The sequence below is a fragment of the Cygnus olor genome, chromosome 18, assembly GCF_009769625.2.
Source record: "Cygnus olor isolate bCygOlo1 chromosome 18, bCygOlo1.pri.v2, whole genome shotgun sequence".
NCBI lineage: Eukaryota > Metazoa > Chordata > Aves > Anseriformes > Anatidae > Cygnus > Cygnus olor.
In genome coordinates, this window is record NC_049186.1 from 10,032,060 (window position 1) to 10,058,768 (window position 26,709).

General features: G+C 51.2%; 1 protein-coding gene and 1 long non-coding RNA gene across 4 annotated transcripts in view; one reads left to right on the plus strand and one right to left on the minus strand.

The window, feature by feature from the left end:
* The first annotated feature begins 916 nt into the window (after positions 1–916).
* AXIN2 (axin 2) lies at positions 917–26,598 on the plus strand. Of its 2 annotated transcripts, none has more exons than XM_040530964.1 (11): positions 917–1,207; positions 2,163–3,092; positions 9,093–9,233; positions 14,623–14,725; positions 16,618–16,758; positions 16,981–17,477; positions 17,657–17,839; positions 18,124–18,354; positions 18,993–19,088; positions 20,313–20,480; positions 24,789–26,598. In XM_040530964.1, the coding sequence occupies exons 2-11, from the start codon at positions 2,269–2,271 to the stop codon at positions 24,913–24,915; spliced, it is 2,511 nt and encodes an 836-aa protein (XP_040386898.1). In that variant the 5' UTR covers positions 917–1,207; positions 2,163–2,268; the 3' UTR covers positions 24,916–26,598. The 2 variants fall into 2 exon arrangements, with proteins under 2 accessions (XP_040386898.1, XP_040386900.1); XM_040530966.1 differs by having other exon boundaries at positions 951–1,207; positions 17,660–17,839.
* LOC121057183 overlaps positions 19,101–26,709 on the minus strand; it is an 89,877-nt gene continuing 82,268 nt past the window's right edge. For both annotated transcript variants that reach the window (XR_005813690.1, XR_005813689.1), the window contains exons 3-4: positions 24,521–24,686; positions 19,101–19,278 (exon numbers count right to left, since the gene is read on the minus strand). This is a non-coding gene — a long non-coding RNA (uncharacterized LOC121057183). The remainder of the gene's footprint in view (positions 19,279–24,520; positions 24,687–26,709) is intronic.

Below are 26,709 nucleotides of genomic sequence, written 5' to 3' on the forward strand. Positions count from 1 at the left end.
ACCCCCTCCGTTCCGTGCCTGCTTAATATTTAACAGATGGGGGGGCGGGATTGGGGGGGGGGGGATACGAGCACGACGGCAGAAAAGAGTTGTGCTGATGTGCCAGCTGTATCGCAGTCAGACATTGTTCAATTAGCATGCAGAGCGAAAACATGCCTTCGGATTATTTATTAAACAAATGTAAAAAAGGGGAAAAAAAGGGGGGGGCCGGCAGCAGACCCATTTTCTCCCCGAGACGAAAACTTTTCGGCAAGTTTGCATGGCTGCGAGCGTCCCCCCGGCCTGCAGCGCTGCGGCTGGCCAGGGGATGGGGGCATGGGGGGGATTTGGGGGGGGGGATATGGGGGGGATATGGGGAGCATGGGGGGGGTTAAGGGGCCCCGGGGGGGGGTAGGGGGGGCCTCGCCTGCGCCTTTAAGGCTGGGGGCCGCGGTGCCGCGGTGCCCCCGCCCGGGGGCGGTGGCTGCCGATCGCTTCCCTTTGATAAGGTCCTGGCAACTCCGTAGCCGCTCTAGGATGCCGAGAGCGGGGGGGGGGCTTTATTTTATCCCCCCCCCCCCCCCATCTAAATATTTTCCCTCTCCCTTCCCGGACAGGGCCAGCCCCCCCCGCAGCAGGCTTCCCGCCGCACGCCCCGCACCGGGGACGTCCGCAGGCAGGAGCACCGGGCGGTGCTGGGGGGGGGGAGGTGGGGGCTCCCCCCGCTTCTGCTTTGTATGTACGGTGATTTTTACTGCTTTTGCTTTTTTGCTTTTTTCCCCGCTTTTTGGCCTCAAAACGCGGCTTCGCTACCGCCCTTGCAGGACCGCTCCGGCGGCCCCCGCTTTGATGCGGGGAGAGCCCGGGGGGGGGGGGGCGGGGAGGGGCGGGGGGGAGGGAGGGAGAGGGAGGAGGCGGGGGAGGGGCCAGCGCTTTTGTATTTAAAATAAATAAAATAAAACAGCCAGGGGAGGGAGGGAGAGGAGGGAGGCGCGGATCGCAGGGGGCTCCTTCCCTCGCAGAGCCCCCCCTCCCCGCTCCCTTTTCCCACCTTCCCCCCCCCCCCACCCCCCGATGCTCTCCGATGCGGTTGCACCGCCGGGGAGGAGGAGGAGGAGAGGAGGAGGAGGAGGAGGAGGAGGAGGAAGGCCGGTGGGACAGACGGACAGACGGACAGGCAGCGGGGGAGCGGCGGGGCCGCGGGCGCGCAGCGAGCTCCGGCTGCGCGGTGAGTGGCAACTTCGGGGCCGCGCTCCCCGCCGGCCGCTTTTATTGCTCTATCTCACTCCGGTTTACGGATCTTTATGTATTTATGTATTTATTTATTTATTTAATCGTTTTTCTCCGCTGACCGGTGCGGTGTGAATGGCACGGGGGCTGCGCGGAGCGGGGCCGGGGGAGCCGCGGCGTGCCGGACTTCTCCCCTGCGCGGTGCCCGGCTCCCTCCTCCCAGCTCCGTCGCCATTTCTGGAGCAGGTTTTTACGGGCAGCCTCCGTCGGGATCGATCCTGGGCTTCGTGCAGCGCCGGGCAGCGAGGCTTCACCCCGCCCGGTCCCCCCCCGGCCCCTTCCCTTTTATTCCTATTTAATTCCCGGAGAGCCCGGGATGCCCCCTGCGCACAGGTACGGCTGCCGCCCCCCCCCCCCCCCCCCCATACATTTAATTTTTTTAATTATTTTTTTTTGGGGGGGGTGGTGGAGTGGGTGGTGTCCGGCTGCCCGTGCCCCGCTCCCGGATTTCACGCGAGGCACCCCAAAAAGCCCCTCTCCCCCCCCCCAGCGCGCGGGGGGGGGGGGTGTACCCCGAAATGGGGCGAGCGCTGCCCGGCCGGGGGGGTCCGGAGGGTGCTGGGGGGGCCCGATGGGCAGCAGCCGGCGGGGCAGAGCCGCCCGGAGCGCCCCCCCCCGAGCTGGGGGAGGGCCGAGGTGCCCCCCCGGCCCCGTAAAAGTGCTCCGGGAGTTGAGCGGAGCGGGGCTGGTACTCGCCACCGGGCTGCCATGGAGCCGCGCTCCCGCTCCCCTTCCTTTCTCTCCCCCCTCCTCTCTCTTTTTTTTTTTTTTTTTTTTGTAGTGTTGAAAAGCCGGTTTACTTTTTGTCTTTGATGTCGGGAGGATCTGGTTTTGATTAGATCAATACTCCTTTTTTCTCCCCCCCCCCCCCCTTTTTCTTTTTCCCTTTGCAGAGAGGAGGCTCAGAGGATCCCCTGCTGACTTGAGCGAGAGGCAGGCGGAGGCGCAGGCGGCTCCTGCAGGATCTCCGAGCCCCTCTCCCCACCGGGCTCCGGAGCCATGAGCAGCGCCGTGGTCCTCGCCCACCTCCCAGACCCCAGCAGCAGCTTCAGGGAAGACGCCCCCCGGCCCCCTGTCCCGGGGGAGGAAGGAGAGGCACCATGCCCGCAGCCCGCCAGCTCCTTCCTCGTGAAAAGCCAAAGCTTCAAGGCCATGCCGGTGCCTCCTGCCCCGAGGAGGAATGAGAACGGGCTCGGGGAGCCGGAAGGCAGCGCGTCTCCAGACTCCCCTCTGGCCAGATGGACCAAATCCTTGCATTCCTTGTTGGGAGATCAAGATGGTGCCTATCTTTTTCGGACCTTCTTGGAAAGGGAAAAATGTGTGGATACCTTAGACTTCTGGTTTGCCTGCAATGGCTTCAGGCAGATGGACCTTAAGGATACCAAAACTTTAAGAGTAGCCAAAGCTATATACAAAAGGTACATCGAGAACAACAGCATTGTCTCCAAGCAGCTCAAGCCTGCTACCAAGACCTACATAAGGGATAGCATCAAGAAGCAGCAGATAGATTCTATAATGTTTGATCAGGCACAGACTGAGATTCAGACTGTGATGGAGGAAAATGCTTACCAGATGTTTTTAACTTCTGATATATACCTCGAATATGTAAGGAGTGGAGGAGAGAATCCTGCTTACATGAACAGCAACGGACTGGGGAGCTTAAAAGTTGTCTGTGGCTATCTCCCGACCTTGAATGAAGAAGAGGAATGGAGCTGTGCAGACTTTAAAAACAAAATCCTGCCTTCGGTGGTTGGACTATCCAGCAAGACGTTGAGGGTTACAGCGAACGTCAGAGCTACGGAAGCTATCGAGAACGGCTACAGGTAAGGGAAGCCGTGGGAATCGTGCTCTGTGTTAACTTTGGGGACTTTGAGGCTGCTTTTGGAGAGGCTGGTGGAGCGGCGTGCTGGACAGCGAGGCCAGGGAAGGCTGGGCTCGCAGGGGACACGGGTGCTTCATGCACCTCCGAGTGCTGTGGAATTTGGGGGGCGTTGGCTTTTTCTTTTTTTTTTTTCCCCTCTGCAGAGGGAAAACAAGATACTGTGCTCTTGAGCTCTATTGGCTCTTTCAGTTCTCGTATAGATCAAAAACTTCATAGCAACTATGTCCTCCGGACATACGTTAATTATTGGTTCAACTTTCAAACCTATTAAGCGCAGTAGTAGAGAGGATCACATAGACACATGAATAATGTAACCTACTCGTTCACCAACTCCACCATCAGCCAGCGTTTAACTATGTTGGTTATGTGGGAAGCAATTGTGCGGTCATGGAGCAGGAAATGTATGCACTTACTACATCAAACTATGCAACTTGCAGAAAATCTTCTTCTATTTTGACTGTGTTTGTGTGATACGCAGCCTCTCTCATCGCGTTCGCGGTTGGTATCATGTCAAAGCCATTTGGGATGGCTGTGAGCCAATGTATACAGAGGGATACTTAATTTTAAGTACTGAAGGTAGTACAGACATCCCAGGTGTGGAGTAAGAGCAGATCTTTGGTGCTCTCCTCTTGGCTGTGTACTCAGAGCTAAACTTGCAAGATGTGGTTGTGCCTAATGGCAGCTGGAGAGGATGTGTGCGGGTTATGGGATGGCACTGTCGTCTTGTGCCTGTGGTAGGGGCACGTCTGCCACCCCGACCCCTTTCTTTTGTTGGAAGCAAAAGAAATGATGATGAGGTGAGGAGATGAGGGTGAGGAGAGCAAGAGCCCTCTCTGAGAGTAGGGGGATGGGGAAGAGAGACTCTGATGAGCAAATGATGAGTTGTATAATCCTCTGAAAATGTATTCTTTCCTCTCCCCACCCTTACCATAAATGTGGCTTGTTGAATCAGGGTTGAGAGGAGAGGGCTCTGCTTGCAGACGTGCGCTCCTGTCTGCTGGACGAGGAGTTTGGGTTTTGCTATGGTAAGTGTTTGACATCTCGTTTACAGGAATTTTGAGAGCGTGTCTGTGATTCATGGACATCAAAGGGCATCGGGCTGCTTTGGGCTGCGCTCTGCCTCGCAGGGGAGGCTGTGCTGGAGTGCTCTCTCCTCCTGCCCTGCAGAGAGCTTCCAGCTGTGCAGGGCTTCCTGGTGCCGAGGGGCTGCGAGCCTGAGTCTCCTCCTGCCCCAGCGGGAGCTGGGAGGGCTCCTCAGGGCTGCAGGGGCGATGCTGTGGGGCCGAGCGAGAGGCGGCTTTGGTCCTTTGCCTCTGCTGGAGGGGTGACAGCCATCAGCGTGGGTACGGGACAGGAGGGACGCGCCCCGTCTCGCCGTGGCCTCGGGGGCTCTCCTGCTGGGAGCCGTCGCGGGGCGGAGGCGCCGCTTGGCAGCTGGCGTGTGGAGGACGTGGGGTTTGGGGATCCTCGTCTCGTGCCTCTCTGTGTTGCTGCCCGAGCATCTGCTGTTCTGCAGAACCTGGTTTGAACTGCTGCCCTTCGCTTGCTTTCCAGGAGGGGGATGTTGGATGCTTTTATCTTGCAGCCTTTGTTGGTATTCAGAGCTGGAAGGGCTTGGCTGTAACGTTCTAGCAGTGCTGCAGGCCCTGCTGAAAACCCACATGCTCCTTGTCCGTGAGAGCTCTCGCAGAACTGTGGCTGCTTGCCCGATTAGTGCTGTGGTTTTTTTTTCCTTGTCTTTTTTCCCCCTTTTTTTTTTTGTCCAAGGATTAGTGCAGCTTGCTCCTCACACATCAGATCTACCCTCCCAGGACATGAGGTGGTGCATTTGGCTTTGATCACCTTCTGTTGAATTTCCAGGAGCGTTTGCTCTCCATGGGGCCAAGAGATCTCAATGCAAAGAGAGGGAGGTCAAGCTGAGATGCTTCTCGGTCCCTCCCCGAGCTGTCCGTTTGTGAAGCCACTTGTGCGTGCATGTGCTAGGAGCTGATAAGCATATGGATGGGTTATCTCTCATCACTCAGCATTTAGGATTGCATTTAGGATTGGAGCTGAAGCTTACACATAGTCTTTCCTGGTGAGTGGCCAAACCACACCTCCCTCCTAGTATGTGCGATGGAATTAAAGAATTCCTGCTCTCCTCCCCAGTGTGTTACGTTCTGGAAGTGCTGTGCAGGCTCTTTCCACTTGCTTCAGTAGGTTTCGATGTGACCATAGAAGCAAAAGCCGGGCTGAGTGCACCTGATCCCAGGAGCTGAGCAATCTGGGGCCAGCCCAGTGTTTGCATGGGAGACCACCTGGAAATCCCAGGGCATGGAGTCACGGCCAAAAGCATGGCAAGCTGGAGACCACAGAAACCGTGCGAGCTGCAGGACGTTGGCTCCAGCACCGGTAACGGCCAGGAACAGAAGGGAAGTGACAACACGGTGTTTGCGCCTGGCTGCAAAGCAGGCGCGTGCATGCAAATTGCTGCCTATGTATTTGGAGCCCTAATACAGGAAATATTTTCGACTGAGAGAGCTCTTGTCCTTTAGAGTGACTGCCCTCCCCTGTATGTTGTGGTGAGGTTAAAAGCGGCCTCCCCACGCCGCCGAGAGCGTTGGACCTGGCCCCATTGTCCAGGAATTCCAGCTATTATTTATATGCGCTTCTAAATTTATCACGCACGAGTTTGTGTACACAGAGCTGGGCTCCTTCCTTTGCAGCGCCGCCGCACAGTGTGTTTTTGTTCAGGCCAAGGTGGACTCATCTGCCTCCCATTAAGCTCTCGGCTCTAACATCAGTGGGGCTGGCCTTGCTCGGGGAAGGCTGGGGCTTGCAGATGGCCTTCTGCCGGCTCCGAGGGCTTCCTGGCCTTTGAAAGAACCCGCCGGTGGAGCTCGTTTTGTGTGAAGTTATTGGAACCGAGTTTGGCTTCAATTATCAAAGTAAATGATGCCATTGTAAAGCTATGCTCCAAGCAGTGTTCTACAGTTAGAGCGTGGAAGCTGTGATTAACGTAGTTTTGTTAAAATACACTTTTTTTTTCCACATTTGCGCACGCATTTTTTCCTCTTTTTGCCTTTAAACCTGTGATTGCCCAGTGATGTTTGTCCCAAGAAAATACTTAATGAGATTCAGTTTCGCCTCAAAACGCACCGTGTAGACTCTCACTTCCCTGTAGAAATCTCTGGTTTGAACTGCCAGAGTGCTTTCATTTCGAAGTGGAGTTTGGCAATAACAAAAAAAAAATCCCACTCTGCAACTGTGCCCTCGTAACAGGGGATAGGACCAAGAGCCCCTGAAATTTTCATGGCAGTGTACCGCCTCTGTGCCCACGGCCTAACGCAGCACATGGAGTTACCCGCTGCGTGTCACCGCATCAGGATAAGAATAGTCGGAGAAACATCAGGCATTCTCCTTGAAGCTCCAGAGCAACTGCTACCTGACAGCTGAAAACACTTTGCACGCGGGGTTTGGAGGCTGGGGGGTGTGTGTGTGTGTGCGCGCGCGCCTGGGCGCAGCATCTGTGGCAGGAGCCCACCGCTTTCCCCTGGAATTTAAAACCCTCGCAGGCAACTTGGTGCATCTGGGTGCAATTACTGGAGTAAGGTGGTCAAATTAAAATAAAAATTAAACAGAGAAAACCGGCGGGGGCTGTTTTGCTCAAAGTATGTGGGGATTTCTGGAGGGTGCTGTGGTGAAGGGGGGGAGCGTGGGGGCCTACTTTAAAAAATATGTAAACTTTGGGGACTTCTGTGTCAATGGGGTTTTGGTAGGTGAAGCAGTGCTGCAGCCCGGTACTGCCTGGGAAGATGAGTTAGTTCTGGCCACTTTCTCTAATTATATCTTCCCAAACACTGTGCTTGGACACACCTCCTCTCCCTGTGCCGTGTTCGTACGGAGCCTCTGCCTCCGCCCCCACCGCAGCTTCTCCAGCAATCGCATCTGCGGGGAGAGCACGGGAACACAGCCCTCCTGGCTCAGCCTGGGAGAAGCCAGACCCCTCTGGGCAGGGCAGTGGTCGTGGGCTGGGGAGCATCCTGCTCCACCAAGCCTTGTGGAGCATCCTCTCCACCAAGCCCCATGGTCCTCGGATGCACTCCTAAGACCCAAGCTGGTTGCAAGTCAAAGTCATGACGAGCTGCATCCCGTGCACAGTCAGCCCGGCAGCCCCCCAAGGACCTGGGCGGTGTCACGGGGACTCCACGTCCCCCTGATGCCGAGCAGAAGGCTGCACGTTTTCAGAGGAACTTTTCTGGAGCAGTAGTGGGATAACTTAGCTTTCGCCCACATGTGGAATTAATTCATCTTTGAAGATTTAACTTCTTTCCTGTGGCATTCCTCACTATCTCGTTTTTTGTTGTTTTTTTTTTTTTGGCTATATATTTTTTAACATCTTGATCTCCTCATCAGAAACGTCTTGGCCTCCCTCGGAAAGGAATGCAGCCCCGGCTGGGCCGAATACCTGCGAGCAGCCCCAGCCCCGCGCCTCATACCAGAGAGGCCCATCAGCTCCCCCATGCTTCTCCCTCCTGTGTTTTTTTTTGCCTTTTTCATTTTTTTTTAACCTCAGCCTTTGTAAAGCTCCTGTTCTCCCGTGCTGGTGGGGCAGGGATGCATGGCGGTGGGGCAGTGGTGGCTGGATGTTTGTGTGAGCAGAGCAAGGGACGGGCGATGGGGTGGGTAGCGGCAGGAGGGCTCTGCTGCTCCCCATTAGGGCCGCTCTGCTGCTCACTTGCATCCAGCCCGGGCCCCTCCAGCCCCGCCGTGGGGGTGGGGAGCTTGAAAGCCCATTAAAAAACCTGCCGAGCCTGCTGGCACATTCCTTAGGCCCCCAAGTCCTGGGTAAGTGGCCCTAATTATTAAAATCAGCAGTCCTTATCAGATGACAAGGCCCTTTGCTTTGATATACAAACGCGGAAGCTTAACAACCCCATCTTCCCTCGCAGAGGAACAAAATGTGCACCTTAACACGCAGCTTTAGAAGCTCCCTGCGTAATCCCCTTATCGCCTGCCCAAGATATGTCTATTGATCCTGGCTGGGACCTTGGGGGCGCTGGAGGTGGCCCCCAGCGGGCACAGGGACACCCGCTTCCCCCACATGGTGACCCCGCCGTGCCATCGCCTCGAATTCCTTGTGTCTGCTCCTGGGCGCTCAGCTCAAACGCCCCGGTGGGGCTTTGGGTTTGCCAAGCCCGTGGTGTCGGTGTCGGTAACCGTTAATGCGAGCCGCTGTCACCTTCCCCCTTCAAAGCGCCGCCCGCAGCACGTCATGCTGGTCCTGCCCTCCCATCCTCCTCTCCCCTCGCCCAACCCTAAGCACAAGAAACCCCAAACTGAGGAAGTAGTCGGTTCTCCTTACAAGTGCGCCTCTTTGTAGTGCGGGGAAGATGGCAGCCCTCTGCGAGGCCAGGGCGGAGGCAGCGGATGGCGGCTCTGGCCATGCTCGCCGTGACACACGGTGGTCCTGCCCCAGCAGTTTTGGGCAGTTCTTTTGTCGCAGGCCACACAGATACCGTAACTGGTTCTCCCAAAGCGCCCCTAACTCCTGTATTCAGTGGAGATTGAGGCATTTATTAGCTGGTCCCTCAGCGGCTTGCAGCGGGACTTGAGCTCTGAACTTCTTGATCTTGTGCTTGCTGATGCCAACAGCAGAGCTCCCGTTGGCCTCGGCAGAGCAGCACCAAGCTCTAAGGAGCAAGTCTCTGAAGGTGTCAGAGCGCCCAGGGGTGCTTCATGGGATTTTGTAAACTGCATGTCCAATGCCAAAAGCAACAGCTTTAAGGTTGGTCTTTGGATGCTCTTAGACACTGCCCAGGCAGTGGGTGGCTGGTTGCTCCTCAGGAGCCTGAGCAGCCAGTGTACGTGGTTCCCAAAAGGAGAGTGCTGCCCTTAAACTTGTGTTGTCCTCCAGCCCAAGCCCGACTGGTAACTGGACTCTTGTTTTGCTCATCCCTAGGTCCTTCAAGAGGAACGATCCCGTTAACCCCTACCATGTGAATTCCGGCTATGTCTTTGCCCCCGCAACGAGCGCAAACGACAGTGAAATATCCAGTGATGCCCTGACGGACGACTCCATGTCGATGACAGACAGCAGCGTGTGAGTATCCCGTCCTGCCCGGGCCCTTTGGGACGTGCCATCTGCAGATCTGTGCTGATGCGTGACGGGGACTGGTGGGACTGAGGGTCCTGCCAAACCGGGGGGCGTAGCAAGGCCTGGCAGCCTCGTGCTTCGTGCTGTCGCCGTAGGCATTGGATGGAGTAAGGTGGTGAACCCCTCTGTTGCCATTGTGCAGCTGCAGCTCAGGAAACGTGTTTTCCCCTGTGCTGGTAGTGCTGCCTGACTAACCCAAGGAGTGTATCTCCCTGTGCCTTCTGTCTTAAGGCCAGGCTTCCTTAACTAGTTATCAGTCATCAAAGAGAAGGAGATTGCTTCCTGTAGGAAGTACTTGCTGTAATTAAGGTTCATTGGTAATGTCAGAATGTACATTAATAGGGCCAGTGACCTGAAGGGGCAAATAGCTGCTCATCTAGTGTGGCTGGGGCAGTCTTCAAAGGGCCATTTGAATGGAGCTGTGTGGAGCAGGGCTGAGTGTGTTAGGAGGGTAGGGATGAGAGGTGGTTTTGTGGCTGAGCCCAGGAACTGCAGGATCTGTGTTTTCCGCCTGACTCTGCTGAGAAGTGTGCAGCTGGGAGTAAGTTGTGTGACTGTTCTTCCTCAGTTTGCCTTCCCCAGCAGGAGAGAAATGGGGCTTTTGTGTCTGGGGGTAGAAGAGACAGTAGGACTCGCATAGTGCTCTTAAGGACCATTTTCTTCAACTGGATAGAAGGCAGATGTTTCCGTTTGTGTTTCATGATCTTCACTTAAGTACAAGTCCTCTAGAAAAACCAACCTGTCACTTAACAGTGCTGTGCTCTGCGTCTCACCAGTGAAACTTCCCCAGTGCCTCTGTCACTTGTGGCCAGTGATTCCCGTGTACTCCTCAGGGAGATTTGCATTCTGGGTTCTTTAAGTCAGCAGTGCTGCATGATGCTGCACAATGGAAAACAGGATTTACCAAAAATCCTTGATGCATAAACAAAAGCTTTTTTTTTTTTTATGCACAAGTGTGTTTTGAACTGATATTATGGAAAAAAATAGTTTGTTGTCCCACTAGATTCCCTTATTGAACAATATTGGCATTAAATAAAAGAGCTGAATCATAGGGTGACTTCTTTATTTCTTCTTACTGGCTCTGGTTGTATGTGATCATGTGTCAACAGAGCATTCATCGGGTTAGTCATTTCTGGACCAGTGTAGGGTCACTTGGGATTCACAGGGCTAGGATTATACCCTCTCTTCACAGCAATGCCAATTGTAGGCCTTATACAGATGAGAGCACTGAGTGAGAAATAAAGTGCATGGTGGATGAAAGGCTTAACTGAATCGCTTTCAGCCCATTGTTAGTCCAGGGGAGCTTAGCGGGGATAAGAGGGTAGCAGCCCGCTTTGAAATTTCCTTGAACAAGTGAATAGGAGCTCCCCATAAAGCAGCGCATGAAAGAAGCCTGCCTGTTTTTTCCTGCCATAACAATAGCCCGTGCAGGCTGTGAGAGTTTGGGGAAGCTTGGCTGATTAAACTGCCCGCAGCTCCAGGTTGGGGGGCGGCTGGGGGGGCAGCACGGCGGGGCCGGGAGCAGCCCTGCCAAAGGACCGGGTCCCGCTGCGGAGCCAGCTCCCGGGCGTCCCCACGGCCCCGCTCCATCTGCGGGCACCGGGGCGGTTGTGTTTTGGAAGTGGGAGAGGTAAATTGGCACTTCTTGAGGCTCGGCTGAAGTTGAGGCTGATGTAAAACTTCCTTTACGGAGACGGAGGGCTGCTGCCAAGATCGCAGTAAAACACTTGGGATTAGCAGCCGTTCCTGGCACCTGGCTCTGCCGGTTCCTGAAGGCACCGTGCGTGCGATGGGGGCACAAGCCCGCCGTGCTTCTGCAGGCCGTGCCAGGGTGCTCTCCTGCTGCCAGGCTTTGCCACTTTTCAACAGGGGACCCGGTTTTATTCTGTTCCGTCAGCGCGAATGGAAGTGAGTTCTTTTGGCTTATGTTGGTATCGACTGAAGAGCAAAAACTTGTTCTGGAAAAGTCTGTCACACATAACAGCAAAGTCAGTTTTTTGAAAATATATCTAAACCTCAACTGCACTGGATTTAGGAGAGGTCTCCAAATAGTGCACAAGCTGCCTTTCTTTTTTTTTTTTTCTATGTTAGGTGCCAGGGATCAGCCTGTGTGTATATGTTTTGTAATAGCCACAAAGCATCATGCAAATTTATATTTCCATTTCTTGATTGGGGGGGGAGAGGAAAGGGGATTTTTTTTTATTTGGTTATATCTTATTTATGGATTTACTTTGGACACAGGGGAATGCTGCTGAGCAAACTTCAAATATTACCTTATCTTACAAACCAGGCTTTTGATGTTGGCAAGATCAGAGGCTTGTTTCAGAGCCGTTGCCAAATGAAGATGGGAGTGAATGCATATGCGCATGAGTCTGATATTTCAAAGCAGCAGTAAAACTACATTCAGGTTAGGTCAGGCACATCTGAGTCAAAAGGCTAAGATAATTGGCTCAGCTTAAATGGCAGCTGACTGGGTAGAAGACTTCAAACTAGTATTTCCCCCAGAAACAGATTGGCTTAGCCCCAGCCTGGTTAGCTGAAATGTTTATAATTAAACTCTACTATTTAGTGCCTAAACCCTGTAGCTCTTCAGCCCACAGCCTTTAGTAGCCAAGAAGGTGAGTGCAAATGTTTGCTGCTGGAGCATGGGGAGAGGCTGCACCAAGAGGAGCACCTTCTTGCTTGGCATTGACCCTCAACCCGTGCTCTGTGCTGGAGCCTTTTAGTTTTAAAGGCACTTTCTCCTCATCAGGGGGGCTATTTCAGTGTTGGGGTTTTGCCCCCCACAGTATCTCTTGGCTGTACTGAGCCTGGCTCCAGCTCTACCCGCCTGTCCCTCCTGCAGTAGGTGACCACATTTTGTTCAGCCCTCCTAATCTGGCATTGTCCGTTCTCCCCCATTTCATGTCGAAGGCCTAGATTTAGAAAGCACTCATCAAACTGGCTATAAAAGTCCCTCCTCATTCTCCAGGCTGACTTTCCCAAGCTGCACTGCCTTCCCATCACAGTGAAATACCTTCTTTTTTTTTTTTTCCCTTTAATTCTGCACTTTGTTACAAGTTGTAAAACTCTTCTGACAAGGCAGGGCTGTAAAAGCAGGGAGCAGGAGGCTTGATCTGGGGCTCTGCTGTGCAACCAGAGGAGGTTTAGGGGAAAGCAGCGGCCTTCATACCGACCTGAACAAGGGCAGATCTTAAATAAAGAGAGGAGCCGCGCTCTTGAGCCGGCTTCTGCAGGGCTTTGCTTTTTCTCCTCCTTTTCGAGCCACCCTGCCTGGCTGGGCTGCGGGAGCAGCACAAGTCCCCACTCCTGCTCCATAGCTCATGGACCATCCCTTTGGGCAGAGATGGTCCTGCAGCACAGGGAACATGGGGACACCCCGCAAGGAGAGCTGCACCCAGCCTGGTACAAGGGCTGGGGACAGCATCTCCTGCTGGCAGACCCAGAGGGAGGGAGGTGGGGAGCTCCCCCTTGTCCCTTGGTCGTGTCCTTGGGTGCCTCGTGCTGAGCACAGACCCTCAGCATCCCCCCTGCGTGCCCCGTCTGGCCTCTGGGACTGCCACTGAGGGAGGGCACCTCCTCTGTCATTGACTGTGCTAACGGGATTAGACCTTTATGTATGTGTGCCTGTAATGTGCTCATGCTGGCGGTTTTACTTACCTTTAAAATGTCTGTTTTACTCATTATTCTGTGTACTGAAGGTCTTCCCTAAGAGACCTTTATCTCAGTAAGCCTCAGTGAACAGATGCTTCTCTGAAGGTGCAGCTCATTTGGCTTTCGCTCAAGATTTGCTCTCCCCCATCCTTCCCCCAGCCTAATGCAAGCATGTCAGGTGCCCCGCGCACGGGGCAGAAACACTCGGGGGCCACCAGCGGCTGCGGTTGGTGGCCACGGCCAGCTGCCCCCCCACAAGGCGCTCCGCAGCCCCGTGTTGTGCAACGGGCACAATGAGCTCCTTCCACTTGGAGCGTAATGCACACTCACGGGCTGCGTCTGCAGGAGCCTGGTGATCATCTTGTGGCATCACGGACTGTTCGTGGGCTCTCAGCGTGCTCGCTCTCATTATCAAGATTTTTTCCAAGTTCATGAAGATGAATTTGTTCTGCTCTTTCACTCTGGGCTTTGCAACTTAGTCTTGCCCATTAAAACAGTCACTCTTTAATAGCGACTGAAGGATTAGCTGAGCTCTTCATGAAGGCCTGAGACAGGGTGCTTCAAACCATGAGTGTGGAGTGGCAAGATCTAGCCATCCACCTCCGGAGAAGGGACCTGGCACCCCGGGATGGCGTTCCCTCGTGTGTTGGCTCTGGCCGTGCACCCGAAACGTGTCGCACCACCAGTGCGGCCTGGGCACGCAGGGCTGCCGCTGCCTGCTCGGCCGCCACAGCTTTCTGCTGGGCAGGAGCTGTTCTGGAGATGAGTAAGGTGTGGGGGCAGAGGGATGAAAGGGACTGGGCCGGAGATCAAGGTTATTCAGCGAGTCTGAGAGAAGGGGTGGCATCAGACATTCAGGATTTCCAGGCATGCTCTTCTGGTTGTCCCCGCTGTCTGCGGAAGGCCCTTTAATCCTAACTGAGGTATTTTTTTTTTTGCGTGGCCAGATGAGAACGCCCCACGTTGCCTTGAGCAGGCCGTGCAGTGTTCTGTTGGCACCCGTCCTCCTCTCCTGGCCTCTCCTCGTGGCTTCCTGGCGATGAGGGGAGCGATGTTGTGCCGAAGGGCACGGCCCGCGTTTGCTCGCACCTCGCCAGCCTGTGCTGGCCAGCCTCAGGGCAGGAGAAACATCTCAGAGCCTCAGTAGGGCTAGAGGTGGGGAGCAGCCCTTTGGTGGCCATCCATCTTCAGCCTCCTTCTTGTTTCCGTAGTGCCGATGTCCCATGGGGTGGTTTAGGGCTAGAAGAAAGTTGTGGTCTCAGCTTAATTTGGTGGTGAAAACTGCAACAAAGCTGAAGGGCAAAAGCTTCAGCCTATCAGTGGAAGGGCCTTTCAGGGAGATGCCTCAGAAGTGAAGCTAATGGGATCTTTGGGGCGTCTTCTCAGGTGGAGTTGCCTTCAGCTCGCTTTTCAGCTTTTACTTAGTTACTGCTCAGCTGTGCAGATGGTGACACAGCCCCTTCCCGAGCCGCCAGATGCTGGAGGCTTATCCTGGCCTCAGGTGACATCCAGGGCACTCGGGACAGCTGGGAACATAGGCCTGTAGCACGCCCAGGGTATTTTAGAGCCGATGGAGAACTGGCTTGGTTAGAGCACGGGGTGATTGCGTGGGAGCCAGGCTGATCTGCCATGCCATGCCTCCAAGAGCCCCAGCTGACGGTGACCTCTCTTCCGTGTGCAGAGATGGGATCCCCCCGTACAGAATCGGGAGCAAGAAGCAGCTCCAGAGGGAGATGCATCGGAGCGTTAAGGCCAACGGTCAAGTTTCTCTACCTCATTTTCCGGTAAGTTCAGGTGGGAGCCGCAGGGCCTGGGACAAACCCGCCGGGACTGTCGGTACACGTGGAGGGACGGGAGCAGGGGAGGGGCGCGTTTCCATCCTTACCCGGTGCCAGAGCTTTTCAGGAGAGATCTTGCTCAGCGTCAGGCAGGAGCTGTGTGCTTTCAGCACCCTTGCAGAAACCTGCTTATGCACAGTCACATCTGGTCATCGCCTGAAAGCCAGGTGCTAATTAGGGCTCTTCCATGGCACTGAATTTGCCCTCCTGGTCTCAATTCAAGCGTGGATGCTCTGGTGAGGTCCGGCAGAGCATTGGCTGCAGGTGCAGGAGCCGGGCACCACCTTGACACCTCCTCGGTGCCGCACAGCCCAGGGTTTGCCTTGCACGCATCGCTCGCAGCCTTCAAAAGCACACCATGTGTAAGCTGGCAGGAAGGAGGCTCTCCCGAAAGAGAAACATTTGCAGCAAATATGTGCCTTCAGAACTCTCGCTGCCTTGCTTTGAGGGGGTCCAGTTCGTGGAGTTGCCTTGCTCTTGAAAATTAACTCGCTGACTTGCTAATTCAGTTGACTCGCAGGCTCCTGATTCCTGCAGTGAATAAACTGTTTACACAGACAAGTATAAACTTATCTTGTCTTGAGATTAATATGCTAAAATTCCTCTTTCTGCTGTCTTAAGCAGCAAGAAATCATAGATGATATTTCTGGTGGAGGGGGGTGGTTTATGTGGTTTTTCTTTTTGGTATTTTTTTCCCTTCCTCCATAAAGAAAGTTCTATAGCCTGAGCTTGTAAATTAGATTATTTTGTCCCAGGGCGTGCAAATCGACTTTCTCTGTAAGGCAGTGCTTTGATCAGGGACTGAATAGAGCCAGCTTGTGTAAGAGTGACAATTTCCAGCAGAGTGGCCTTTTTCTACCCTCACATCATTTCTGGAGCTAAGTGGTTGCCGGAGAGAGGCCCCACCTCATCTGGTGGGTAGTATGTGAAAGAGTTGGCAGTTCAGCTTTCTGCTTTCAACGAAAAAAAAAAGGAAAGAGTGAAAGTAGGGGTGAGGGGGAGTGGAGTGGGGGTGCTTGGGGGTGGCAGGAAGGAGGGGAGAGTCAGGTGGGTGCTTTCTTTTTCCATTTCCCCCCCCCCCCCCCCATTTCCCTACCATGTTTGCTTCTTTTGGCAGAAATTCTCGTTTTGCCTTTTTATATTCTGCACTTGATTTGGAGATGTTCCCTTTTTCCCTTGATAGATCTGCTTGAGGCAGCCAAGCTCAGCAGTGTAGCACTGCTAGCCTGCAGCAGCTTTCTTCATTTTCTGTACAAAGAGATGGAGGGGGGGGAAGAGATCTAGGACACTGTTGAGACAACACTACCTCAAAGGTGCCCAGTGTGTAGCCAGGAAATAAATTACCAGTACTTCTCTGATCTGCAACCGTTTGACTTCTTTTTTTTTCCTTTCCCTTTTTCTCCCCCATCTTATTTTTTTTAATTTCCAACTCCTTTCTGTTTATACTCACTTTATTCCTTGAGTTAAAGTCTCTCCCTCCCACCTCAGAGTTTTTTTTTTTTTTTTTGATGTTTGACAACAGTCTTTGAAGATTTTCTACTTCAGAGTAGCTACTGATGGGCTGGTTGTACTACAGAGAGAACAAGCGGGGGTTCCTCAGAGTGCGACCAACTGCTCCTGCCGAAGGCAAACGCTGGTGGGGAGGATGTCACTCCATGAGGCCACAGCACTAGCTCATAAAAATCCAGAGCAGACCATGCCTAGTTGCGGTCGTCTTTTCATCCAAACATGGATACACAACAAGCGTAGCGGAGCCGGCGATGCTGCTCCGGCTAAGCGCCTGTGCCCCGCGTTGCCCGCTAACCATGCCTTGTGCCTTCTGTCCCCGCTCCTTGTAGAGGACCCACCGGCTTCCCAAGGAGATGACTCCGGTGGAGCCGGCTGCCTTCGCTGCGGAGCTCATTTCCCGGCTGGAGAAGCTGAAGCAGGAGCAAGAAACCATGGACAGTCTGGAGGAGAGGCTGCAGCAAATCAAGGAGGTAGGAGGATTAACCCTGCTGGGACCAGGCAGAGATCCCGCATGCCGCTGGGCTGGGGAGGCAGCGGGGCCGTATCCTGCCTGCTCTGAGGGCACAGGGAGGAGCGCAGCTCCCGTGGGATGGCTCTGCGGTGGGCAAGCTGGGGGGGGGGGATGTCCCAGCTTGTGTCTCACTGACTTCCCGACCTCTTGCATTTATTCCTCACCAATGCTTCACCTCCAGGACGAGGAGAAGGAGGGCTCGGAGCTCCCCGCCAGCCTGCAGAGCAGTCGGGAGATGGCGAACCCCCAGCACCCGCAGCACCCGCTCTCGCTCCTACCGTCCGGCAGCTACGAGGAGGACCCCCAGGCCATCCTGGACGAGCACCTCTCCCGCGTGCTGAAGACCCCCGGCTGCCAGTCTCCCGGCATGGGCCGGCACAGCCCCCGTGCCCGCTCCCCCGATCGCCTGCCAGGAGGCAAGCTGCAGCCCGGTGTGGCCTCGCCGGCTGCCTGCACCCTCCTGGGTAAGGGATTTATCACCAAGCAGACCACCAAGCACGTCCACCACCACTACATCCACCACCACGCCGTACCCAAGACGAAGGAGCAGATCGAGGCGGAGGCGGCTCAGCGGGCGCAGTGCTGCTGCCCAACAGGCAGCGACTACTACTGCTTCTCCAAGTGCAAGGGCCACCTGAAAGGCACAGACCCACCTCTCCCTCCGCTGGAGCCCTTCGGGTAAGCCGCGAGCCTTTCTCCATCACACCCCCACAAAAAACATCAGCCCATCCTCCTCCCGCAGTGGGATCGCTTGGGAAAACCACAGGGGGCTGGGTGGGTTGTGGTCGGTGCTGCTTGGGGTGCGTGGGGCAGCGCAGGCGACTAACCATGGGCTCGTGTCCCCTTCTCGCCACCAGCAGGACGGGCACGCTGACCAAGAGGCCGGGCAGAGGAGCGGAGAGCGTCGCCCTGCCGGCTGGGGACGGGGGGCTGCCCGGCCCCGGTGGGGTGCAGCTACCTGGCGGTGAGGCGGACCGGGCGCAGAACGTCTGGCAGTGGATGCTGGAGAGCGAGAGACAAAATAAGCACAAGGCCCATAGGTAAATACGCAGCTGTCTACAGCAATATCGCTCCCGGTAAATATTTATATATTACACGGGCTGTCTATTTTTACAATCGCTAAAAACAAATGAGACTCTTTGCTCCTCCGGTTTAATATAAAAGCTGTTCCGCAGAACCAGAAAAACCACAAAAATGTCATGTTTTTGGCAATAAACCTCCTTTCATGTTATGACAGACTTTTGAGAGGGAGCGAGCAGAATAGGAGCTGCTATTAAAGTCATATTTTCCAGCTTTTCTAACCCGACTTCTTCCCCTCCCCAAGCACACAAAGCACAAAGAAGGCCTACAGCTCCGACTTTGCCAAGGGGGCCCCCGGCGAGCGCCCCGGCCGCCACCACCCCTGGGGGACCAGTAGCCACCCGCGCGGGGTGCAGCCCGCCCACCCCTTCGTCCAGGACCCCACCATGCCCCCGCTCACGCCGCCCAACACCCTCGCCCAGTTGGAGGAAGCGTGTCGCCGGCTCGCCGAAGTCTCCAAGCCTCAGAAGCAACGGTAACGGCGGCAGGAGGGACGGGGTGGCCCCAGCTGGGTTTGGTGCTGGGATTTGGGGAGCAGTAGGGGTTTGCCCGGGGTAGGAGCCTCAGCCAGGGCCATTTGCTGGGTGCTGGTTGTGCTCTTCTTCACCCAAATGGAGGCTGAGAGCTGGCAAGGCTGTAGCAGGCGTGTGCGAACGTGTGGACGGTGTCTTCCTCGCGGTGTAGGTAGAGGTCCAGATCAGGAATGGGGCTGGACCGTGGGGATGCATGACGGCACAGCTTGGCCAAGCCCCAAGGATGAGCCTCCTTATTCCAACCCCACCCTACCCCGGCACAAATAGTTTGAATCCTAGGCTATTACTTCCACTCTTTTGATGGCTGTAATTTGCCCATTTTTCCTCTGGGCCGGACTCCAGCTACATACCAAGTGGAGAATTGGACTGGTTATCATTCATTTGGGTATGGAAGGATCATTAGCCCACAGCATTTTTAATTCTTCCTTTGATTGTTTACAACATATGAGGGTTGATACAAAGAGCGAACTTAACGACCCACAGGAGATTTCAATTAAGAAGATCGTATTTCAACAATTTTTAAAAAGAACTTTTTTTTTTATTTTATTTCCTTTCCCCCATTTGTTCCCCCCAACTTCAGATGTTCAACCTCAAATCAGCAGAGGGATCGAAACCACTCAGCTGCTGTTCAGGGGGGAAACACCCCATTTTGCAATGCAAGTCTAACGACAGAAGAGTGAGTATTGCACATGGATAAAAGGATTGGGAAATATATATATTATAATAATTTTATTTTCATTAAATGGATTGTGCTTTGAAAAGAGAGGAAATTTTTATATCTGAAGTTTTAGTCTTTCAAACGTTCTTCTTAAAGAAAGAACAAAACATTTTCAAATCTTGTCTCTGGCTCTTTTTAACTTGCATTCCTGTAAAGTGGACAAAGATTGGATTAGTCTAATTACAGGATGGTTCTTTTAACAAGAAATCTGCTACAGAGAGGTCTAAAATGGCCTAAATAATTAAAGTTTTCTTTCTTACCCTCTTCATCTTAAGCAATGAGTAATGTTTGAAGTCCAGACTGAGCCACCTGACTAGAGCCTTTCATTTTTAATTGGTTGACCTTAAGTCCACCAGCTGTCTTTGCTAGCAGCTTTTTTTTCTGAAGCCACTCTACAAAGACTTAGAACAAATTAGGAAGACTAAATTACTGCAGACTAACACTTTGTGACCTTTTGACATGCCAAGTGTACATTGCCTCAGAAGCAGTTGTAGATTTGGCTGCATGGCGTTCACCAGAGCGTTGCCATTTTGCTGTGTAATATTGTTTTAATTATTCTTTAAGAAGGGTTCCTTATTTCAAATGACAAGATCCGGTTAATTTTATCCTTAATGTTCATGAGTAAAAAATAAGATCACCTGTGTACTTCAGGTGAAATAGTCTTGGAGTAATTTTACTCTGTTAGCTGTTACTGGTTGCAGGTAGATTTGTGCATGAGAAAGAAGTCTGTCAGATGCTTTGTATGAAGGTAGATGAAATGACGCTTTTAAAATCAGACGTACAGTGCTTGGGCCTGGCAGGTACTTAGCCTATGGTGAGCCCTGTGCACGCTCATCTGGACCTTGGTCCTGATTTTACAGCAAGTTCCTAACCTCAGTTCTCCCAGCCACAAACTGGGACTGAGTCTCTGCTGCTCAGATGCACCCTGAGGCTGGGCGCTTTGTGATGCTGATATTTCCACCATCAAAGCAACCAGGAGCTGCTGTCAGAGCCCAGCATCCCACAGGGCTAAGTGCTGTGCAAACACAGCATGACAAATTCACCTCGAGTACAGGAATATCTGACTTGCAGGTCACACCCACTGTATTTCTGACCGGCATTACGTGTAGACTGAGTGCAGTGAAACTGCTTGTTCTCAAGTGGAAAAATAGAGTTTTTGTGTGTGTTGTTTTTGTTTTACAGTCACAAAGAGCCAAAGAAACTCCCGGTTGTTCACACCTCTCAGTCTAGTGAGTTGGTTGTCACCTATTTTTTTTGCGGAGAAGAAATTCCCTACAGGAGAATGTTAAAGGCCCAGAGCCTGACACTTGGGCACTTTAAAGAGCAGCTGAGCAAAAAGGGAAATTATAGGTAAGAATCTTTGTCATTTGTTTGTTCTTTCGTGTACTGAAATAAGACAAAAGAATCAGCAGATATTTTTGCAGATCTGCCCACAGCAACACATTTACATCACCTTTTGGAGCCTGTAGCTTTTCTATTCTTATTCTCTTCCCACTCAAACCAAGAGCAGCTTGGAGATGGAGCAATGGGACAAGCTGCACTCCCTGAGCAGCAGCTTGGCTACTGGGCCACCTCCTCTCCTTCTCCCTCCCCTGCCTCTTTCCGAGTTGCATAAGCATGCAGGCTGGCAAGCCTTGTGCTACAGCTCTTGTCCAAAAAGCTGGATACCAGGTGAATACCTCACCTTGCAGTGAGGGCCTGGAGCCCCTAGAGTGGGGTGGGTTGTGGGGTTCACTTTACAAACCAGAGGTGTCAACATTCATATGGCTTTGTCCTCCTGTTGCTACTGTAATGTTTTGTGTGTTTGTAAAATGGGCACAAGGCCACCTCTGTCCCACAGCTCCTGGTGTGTGTTTGAATAGTGTTGCTGTAAATCCAGTGAGTGGAAGGCTGGGATACTGCATCTGAGCGGACAGGTAGCTGAGGTCAAGCCAGTTTGTTTCAGCTCTTCAAAAACCTTTTCTCTTTGTTAGGGGGAAAAAACACTGCCCTGTAGGGAAAAATCCACCACTGATACTGGGTTTTTCCTCAGACACCACCAGTGAACCCTGTGTGTCTGGTTTCCAGGGCCCAGTTTAGCCAGTTTGCTCCTTCCTTGCTCTTGTTCCCATGGCAGTATCTTTGTCGGCTGTTTTTGCTGTAATCTCCCAGTGGATTTGGGTGCTAGTGGGATCATCTGTCTGCCACTTCTTGTACAGGCTGTGCAGGGGGGTGAAGGTCCAGCTTTAAGGTTTGAATTTGCACTGAATTTGGCACTTCTTCAAAGAGCCAGGCAGCCTGCCCTGTAACTGGCAGCCTCGGATTTAACCTCCAAATGGTCATTTTGTTTTGTTAAGAGGACTTTCCGGCTGGTGCACCATCACTGGCTTGTCTTTAGCTTTGGAAACTCTACATATGCAGCTCAGAAATCACCCTGGGGCGCTCTCAGGCTGGGGGGGGTGCTGAGCTGGGGGGTCTGTCTCTGGATGCTGCCCAGTGGGGCTGGGGCTGAAATATTGCCAATCCTGCCCCCCAGTCATCTTTGCAGCCCGCCCAGCTGCCATCAGATGGCAGCAACCTGCAAGTACACCCAACCTGGACAGCCTCCAGGGGAGGTGCTGCTGTTTCTTGCGCCCCTTCACCACTTCCCAGCTCGTACAGTCTCTCACGGCCCTCCGTATACTTCCTCTTGCTACAGACATGGATGCAGCCCCATGACCCAGTTGCAGACCAGTTTGCTCAGCCTTGCCCTGGTTTGCTGCTGCTCTGTCCCCTGTGGCTGTAGTACCCTGCCAACCCCCGCCACCCCCCCCACCAAAAAAAAAAAACTTTTTAAATTTTTTTGGTGTGTTTGTTTTCCGTGACAATTTTTGTGCGATGACTGAATGCTGGAGTAGGAGCCTAGAACCTCTGTGGCCTGAAAGCCCCTCCAGGTGCAATTATTTGTGCCTTGTCAGACTGTAATTACTTTAGAAAATGTTTTTAAGTGACTGACAAGGATGAAACAATGTTTTGCTTAGATCTCACCCCTTTACACCTGGGTAAAGACAATACTGAAATTTATAAAAGGAACTTGGGTACATGCCCAGTATTTTATCTTGCACAGACACAAGGTGAAACTAATTACACAAATGTGTGTACCTCCAGGGAATCATTTTGATCTAAGCTTTGACTTTTGGCTGGACTTTGAGTGAAACTGCGGGTGACCTTCAGGGAAGAGGGCCGCAGTGCCCAGAGTAGCGTGTGTGTTACGGGGAGGCACTAACTAGGCTGCTTTGGTCACATCTGGCATTGATTTCTTTTTAAGGCACATTTAATAAGCATGTCTTTGAAGCCTTTGCCTTTCATTTAATGCACAAAGACATGCATAAATGCTCGACTCTCCAAATTCTTTATTGATTGAATCAGTTTGTGAGGCGGGTACCTCGGGCCCTGTCACTGCTCCTCCTCGAAGCTGAGGCCTGCGCCCACTGGGCCATGGGACAGCCCCGCAAAAAATTGCTGCTTTGCTCCCCCCCCACCCCCCAAAAAAAAGAAGGAATTAAGCAGTGATTTAATACTGATGGCGTTAACAAAAAACAAACACACACACACACACACACAAAAAAAAACTGGGTGGTGTCGGGTAATCTTAACATGGCAGTGGTTCAAAACAGAGCTGTAACACCAGGCCTGCTCGGCTCTATTGGTGCCAGATGTCCAAAAAAAAAAAAAGAAAAGCAAGGCTTGCCACATAAAATATGTTTCAATGGAAAGCCCATTTCTGAGCAAATAAGAGCAGAGCGACTTGTTTGAAGATGTTGTGGGGGAGGATTTTGCTTTGCCTCCTCTCTTTTTTTTTTTTCCCCCCCTTTTTTCTGTGAAGTAAGGTTGTAATTATGTAAAAGGTCATAGCGTGTTTTCTCAAATAAAAATTTTGTAAACACAGCCAGCATTTCAGCTTGTGGAGGAAGTTATTGGGAAGAACGGCTGTTATCTGGAGAGGGGCGGAGAAGGGGAAAGGAAAGAGAAAGTTCTTTGTAATTCATTCAAACTTTCCTTGTTTTTTTGGTTTTGTTTCAAGCCTGCTGGCCTGGGGAATTGTGGCCTTGACCTGCAGCATTAACGGTGGTGGGAGTTGTGCCATTGCCTTCAGTGAGCGCAGGCTGTGAGGAACTTAAATAATGTGTTTTCCTTGCTGAACCTTTAAAGACACAACATGTGTCAATTCAGCTTGGACTGACTTTACAAAAATAAATCCTAAACATACCTTGACTAAATGTAGCTGCTTCAATCTCTGTAAGCAAAAAGCCAGCTTTTATCCCCCTACCAAAATAATTTTAACTTACCCTAAAAATAAATAGATATGAAAGTCATCTTTACTGTGTATTTTAAAAATGCATAATAGAACATTTCCTACTTAAAAACAAAATTCTAATAGCCTGCCCTGGCTTTTTCAGTTTTACCAGTAAAAGTAAGTTTGATTTGCTCTCCTTTTTTGAAAATCTCACCTAGCAAACATCTGCTAACCCCAGTTGTCTGGAAACTACAGGGGAGGGGTGTGGGAAGTGTTCTTTTTTTTTTTTTTTTTTTTTTTTGGTAATTCTGATGAAGGTTTTTCCATTTCTGGTGATCAGATGGGAAAGCACTTTTCCAAGAGAGCAAGGGAGCAGGCATGTCCGAGGAGGTGTGCGGTGGCAGACGGACAGGCTCCCTAAATGCTACCCCTCTGAATGGAAGCCCTTCATTTGTGCATATGCAATTAAGCAGCCTTAGAAGGAAGAAAGCTAGAAACGGGATAAAAAGAACCTTTAATCAAGAAGCTGAACGGTCTAATTCAGGATAATAGAGGGGTCCTTACTGTTTGACACAGGAGGGGTGGGGGGTGTTTTTTGTCTCTGGGAGCATTGGCTTCATGATCTAACGACCCAAAGCAAAAGAGAAGGAATGCAGGACACTGCTACTTGACCTTCTGGTGTCACATCTTGCAAGCTAGATCGGGGTTGCTCTTTGCATGTGACCGCTACGAAGCATCAGAAAACAAATACAGTAGTTTCTGTCATTTAAAATGGATATGTGAATTAGGCACTTTGTTGTTTCTAATGGGGAGCTCCCAGTTTTTCTGTAGCAGTACCACAGAGTTTCAGCTGCTGCTTTGCAGGAAGCTGGGCAGGCTTTCTTTTAATCCATCTGTATGCCTAAAAAGCCTCTCCTTTTAATAACAGTTGCTAATTTTAATGTTGGGACTAGGCTTTGAAACAAGAAAACACATGAAAGAAAGGAGGTGGGGAGAGAGGGGAACCTTAAGAATGCCTTGCTTTGAAATTGTATTTATTTATTTTTTAAATAAGATATTTGACCAGAAATCACCATGCTTTCTAATTTTCCATACTGCTAAGGATATCCACTGCCAACGCATGTAATTTACTCACAGTGCTGTAGAAGCTGCTGTCACTGCTGAGGAGCGTGCTCAGCCTCGCTCCCTCTGTCCCATCGCTGTCCCCGCTTACATCCCTGCAGAGCCGGGGACGCTTTCATGTTGCTGGACCTGACCTGCCCTGAGGTTTTCCTGGCCACGCTGGGAGCTGGAGGAGTGTCCTAGGAGGGAGAGATTGAAAATGTTGTGGTTTAAAGAGCTGCCAAAGCATCCTTTACTTTACCTTTTGATTTTTAACTGTGTTTTAATTCTCCTCACCACAGATACTACTTCAAAAAAGCAAGCGACGAGTTTGACTGTGGTGCAGTGTTTGAAGAGATTTGGGAAGATGAAACAATTCTGCCCATGTACGAAGGAAGGATTCTTGGGAAAGTAGAAAGGATCGATTGATGGCATCTGTGTTTCTTAAGAAAATTTAAGCTAGAAAAGTCTTTGGACACACAACAGTAGTGATGATAAGGAAAAAAAAAAAACTCTGAAGGAAAGTTTTGAACCAATGAAGAAAAAAAAGTGAAGTCTCTGAAGACTTTGCTGAATTAGCCTTAGAGGAAAAAAATGGCATTTATTATTCATAAGTTGGGTACTGAGATGATAAAAACCCTGAACTATTTATTAAAAACATGACCACTGTTGGCTATTGGAGATGCAGACTGTGTTTGAGAGACTTCCATACATAATATATGATTTCCTGGGGATCTGAAATCTATGGACTAAGAGAAACTATGTATAGCTTACCTTAACAGTAATCCTTATTGATATTTATTGAACAGTCTGTTTCCCCTTATGTCCAGTTTTTGGATATGCTGCTTTAACAATGGAGAAGAGAGGGGCTGGGAAGTAGGGTGATGGGAGGAAGGATTATTTTATTTTTTTATATTGTTCCCACTATCTAAAATTTAGGAGTATGGCCAGGAGCGCATTCATGATTTTTTTTTTTTGAAGGGGGAGGAGGGAAGGACCGATGTTGTGCCCAATATTTCTCCAAGTGAAGATAAAACTTTTCTAAAGGAATAATAATAATAATAAAAAGAAATAAAAATACTGTCCTACCATCCATCTAGAGACCGGTGCATTTTAATCTATGCTGCTCTAATTTGAAATAAAGGTCTTAAGCATTAAGTATGTTAGATGCAATATAACACCAAAAACTTGCTATTTCATCCATGGATTTCTGTGGTGTGAGGTTTTTGCTTTGCTGCTGTCAGTGTTGAGGGTGCCGTGTGGTGTCCAGTGCCTATCTTGGTCGAGGTGAGCTAGAGCAAAACCCAAGTGTGGAAGAGCTGTAGAAGGAGCCATCCAGTTCCCATTTCCATACTTAACACACCAAAAGGACACATTGCTAAAGCCAGGTTAAAAACCCGTATGTATTCCACACAGCTAGCTAATTTCTTAGCCATTCTACTTCAATGTTAGCACAACTTATATTTAAACGACATGTAACTATGATGAGGAGTATTTTCAGATTGTTGTGGGGCGTGTGATTAGTTGTGTGGTGGTTTTTGGTGGTGTTTTTTTTTTGCCTTACCCTCACAACACCCATTGAAGCCAATGGGAGGTGTCAGTGAAGGCTCTCTGCAACCCTTTGGAAAGCTTCACATGTGCGTGCGTGTGCGTGGGTGTTAGGACAGAGCGACCCTTTCCCAAGGAAGACCTTGCATTTCTACAGTTGGGTTTTGTGTTGATTAAGTTAATCTGTGCATTCTGTTTGCCATTGCTACTTCGTGTAAGTCTGTATATATTGTAGAAAATGTATGGTGAAAATATTAATACACTATCTCTAGTGTTGTTTAAATTTAATCAGTACAGTACCTGTGCCTGCATGGTGTTACTAGGCCATGCGTCGCCCTATATTCAGGGTTCAAGCTTTCCCTTGTTTGTTTAAGGGGTTTATGTATAAATATATTTTATGCCTTTTATTACAAGTCCTGTACTCATGACTTTTGCCATGGCATTTTGTTCTACTTATACTGTAAATTATGCATTATAAAGAGTTTCATTTAAAAAAAATTACTTGGTACAATAATTATTGTAATTAAGAGATGTAGCCTTTATTAAAATTTTATATTTTTCAAATTAATATTGTCTGACTTCTTTTTTTCCACCCCTAATGTCTTAAAAGGTTTCTTCTCATGTGCGGTGGTAGCTGAAAACAGTAGCTGAGCTCTGCCCTGCCTTCCCTCCCTC

Excerpts from the sequence above, each read along its gene's own strand:
- AXIN2 (XM_040530964.1), top strand. The coding sequence starts at position 2,269 with ATGAGCAGCGCCGTGGTCCTCGCCCACCTCCCAGACCCCAGCAGCAGC. Across the intron at positions 17,840-18,123 it reads AATAAGCACAAGGCCCATAG|CACACAAAGCACAAAGAAGG; the intron begins GTAAATACGCAG and ends CCCCTCCCCAAG. Across the intron at positions 18,355-18,992 it reads TCCAAGCCTCAGAAGCAACG|ATGTTCAACCTCAAATCAGC; the intron begins GTAACGGCGGCA and ends CCCCAACTTCAG.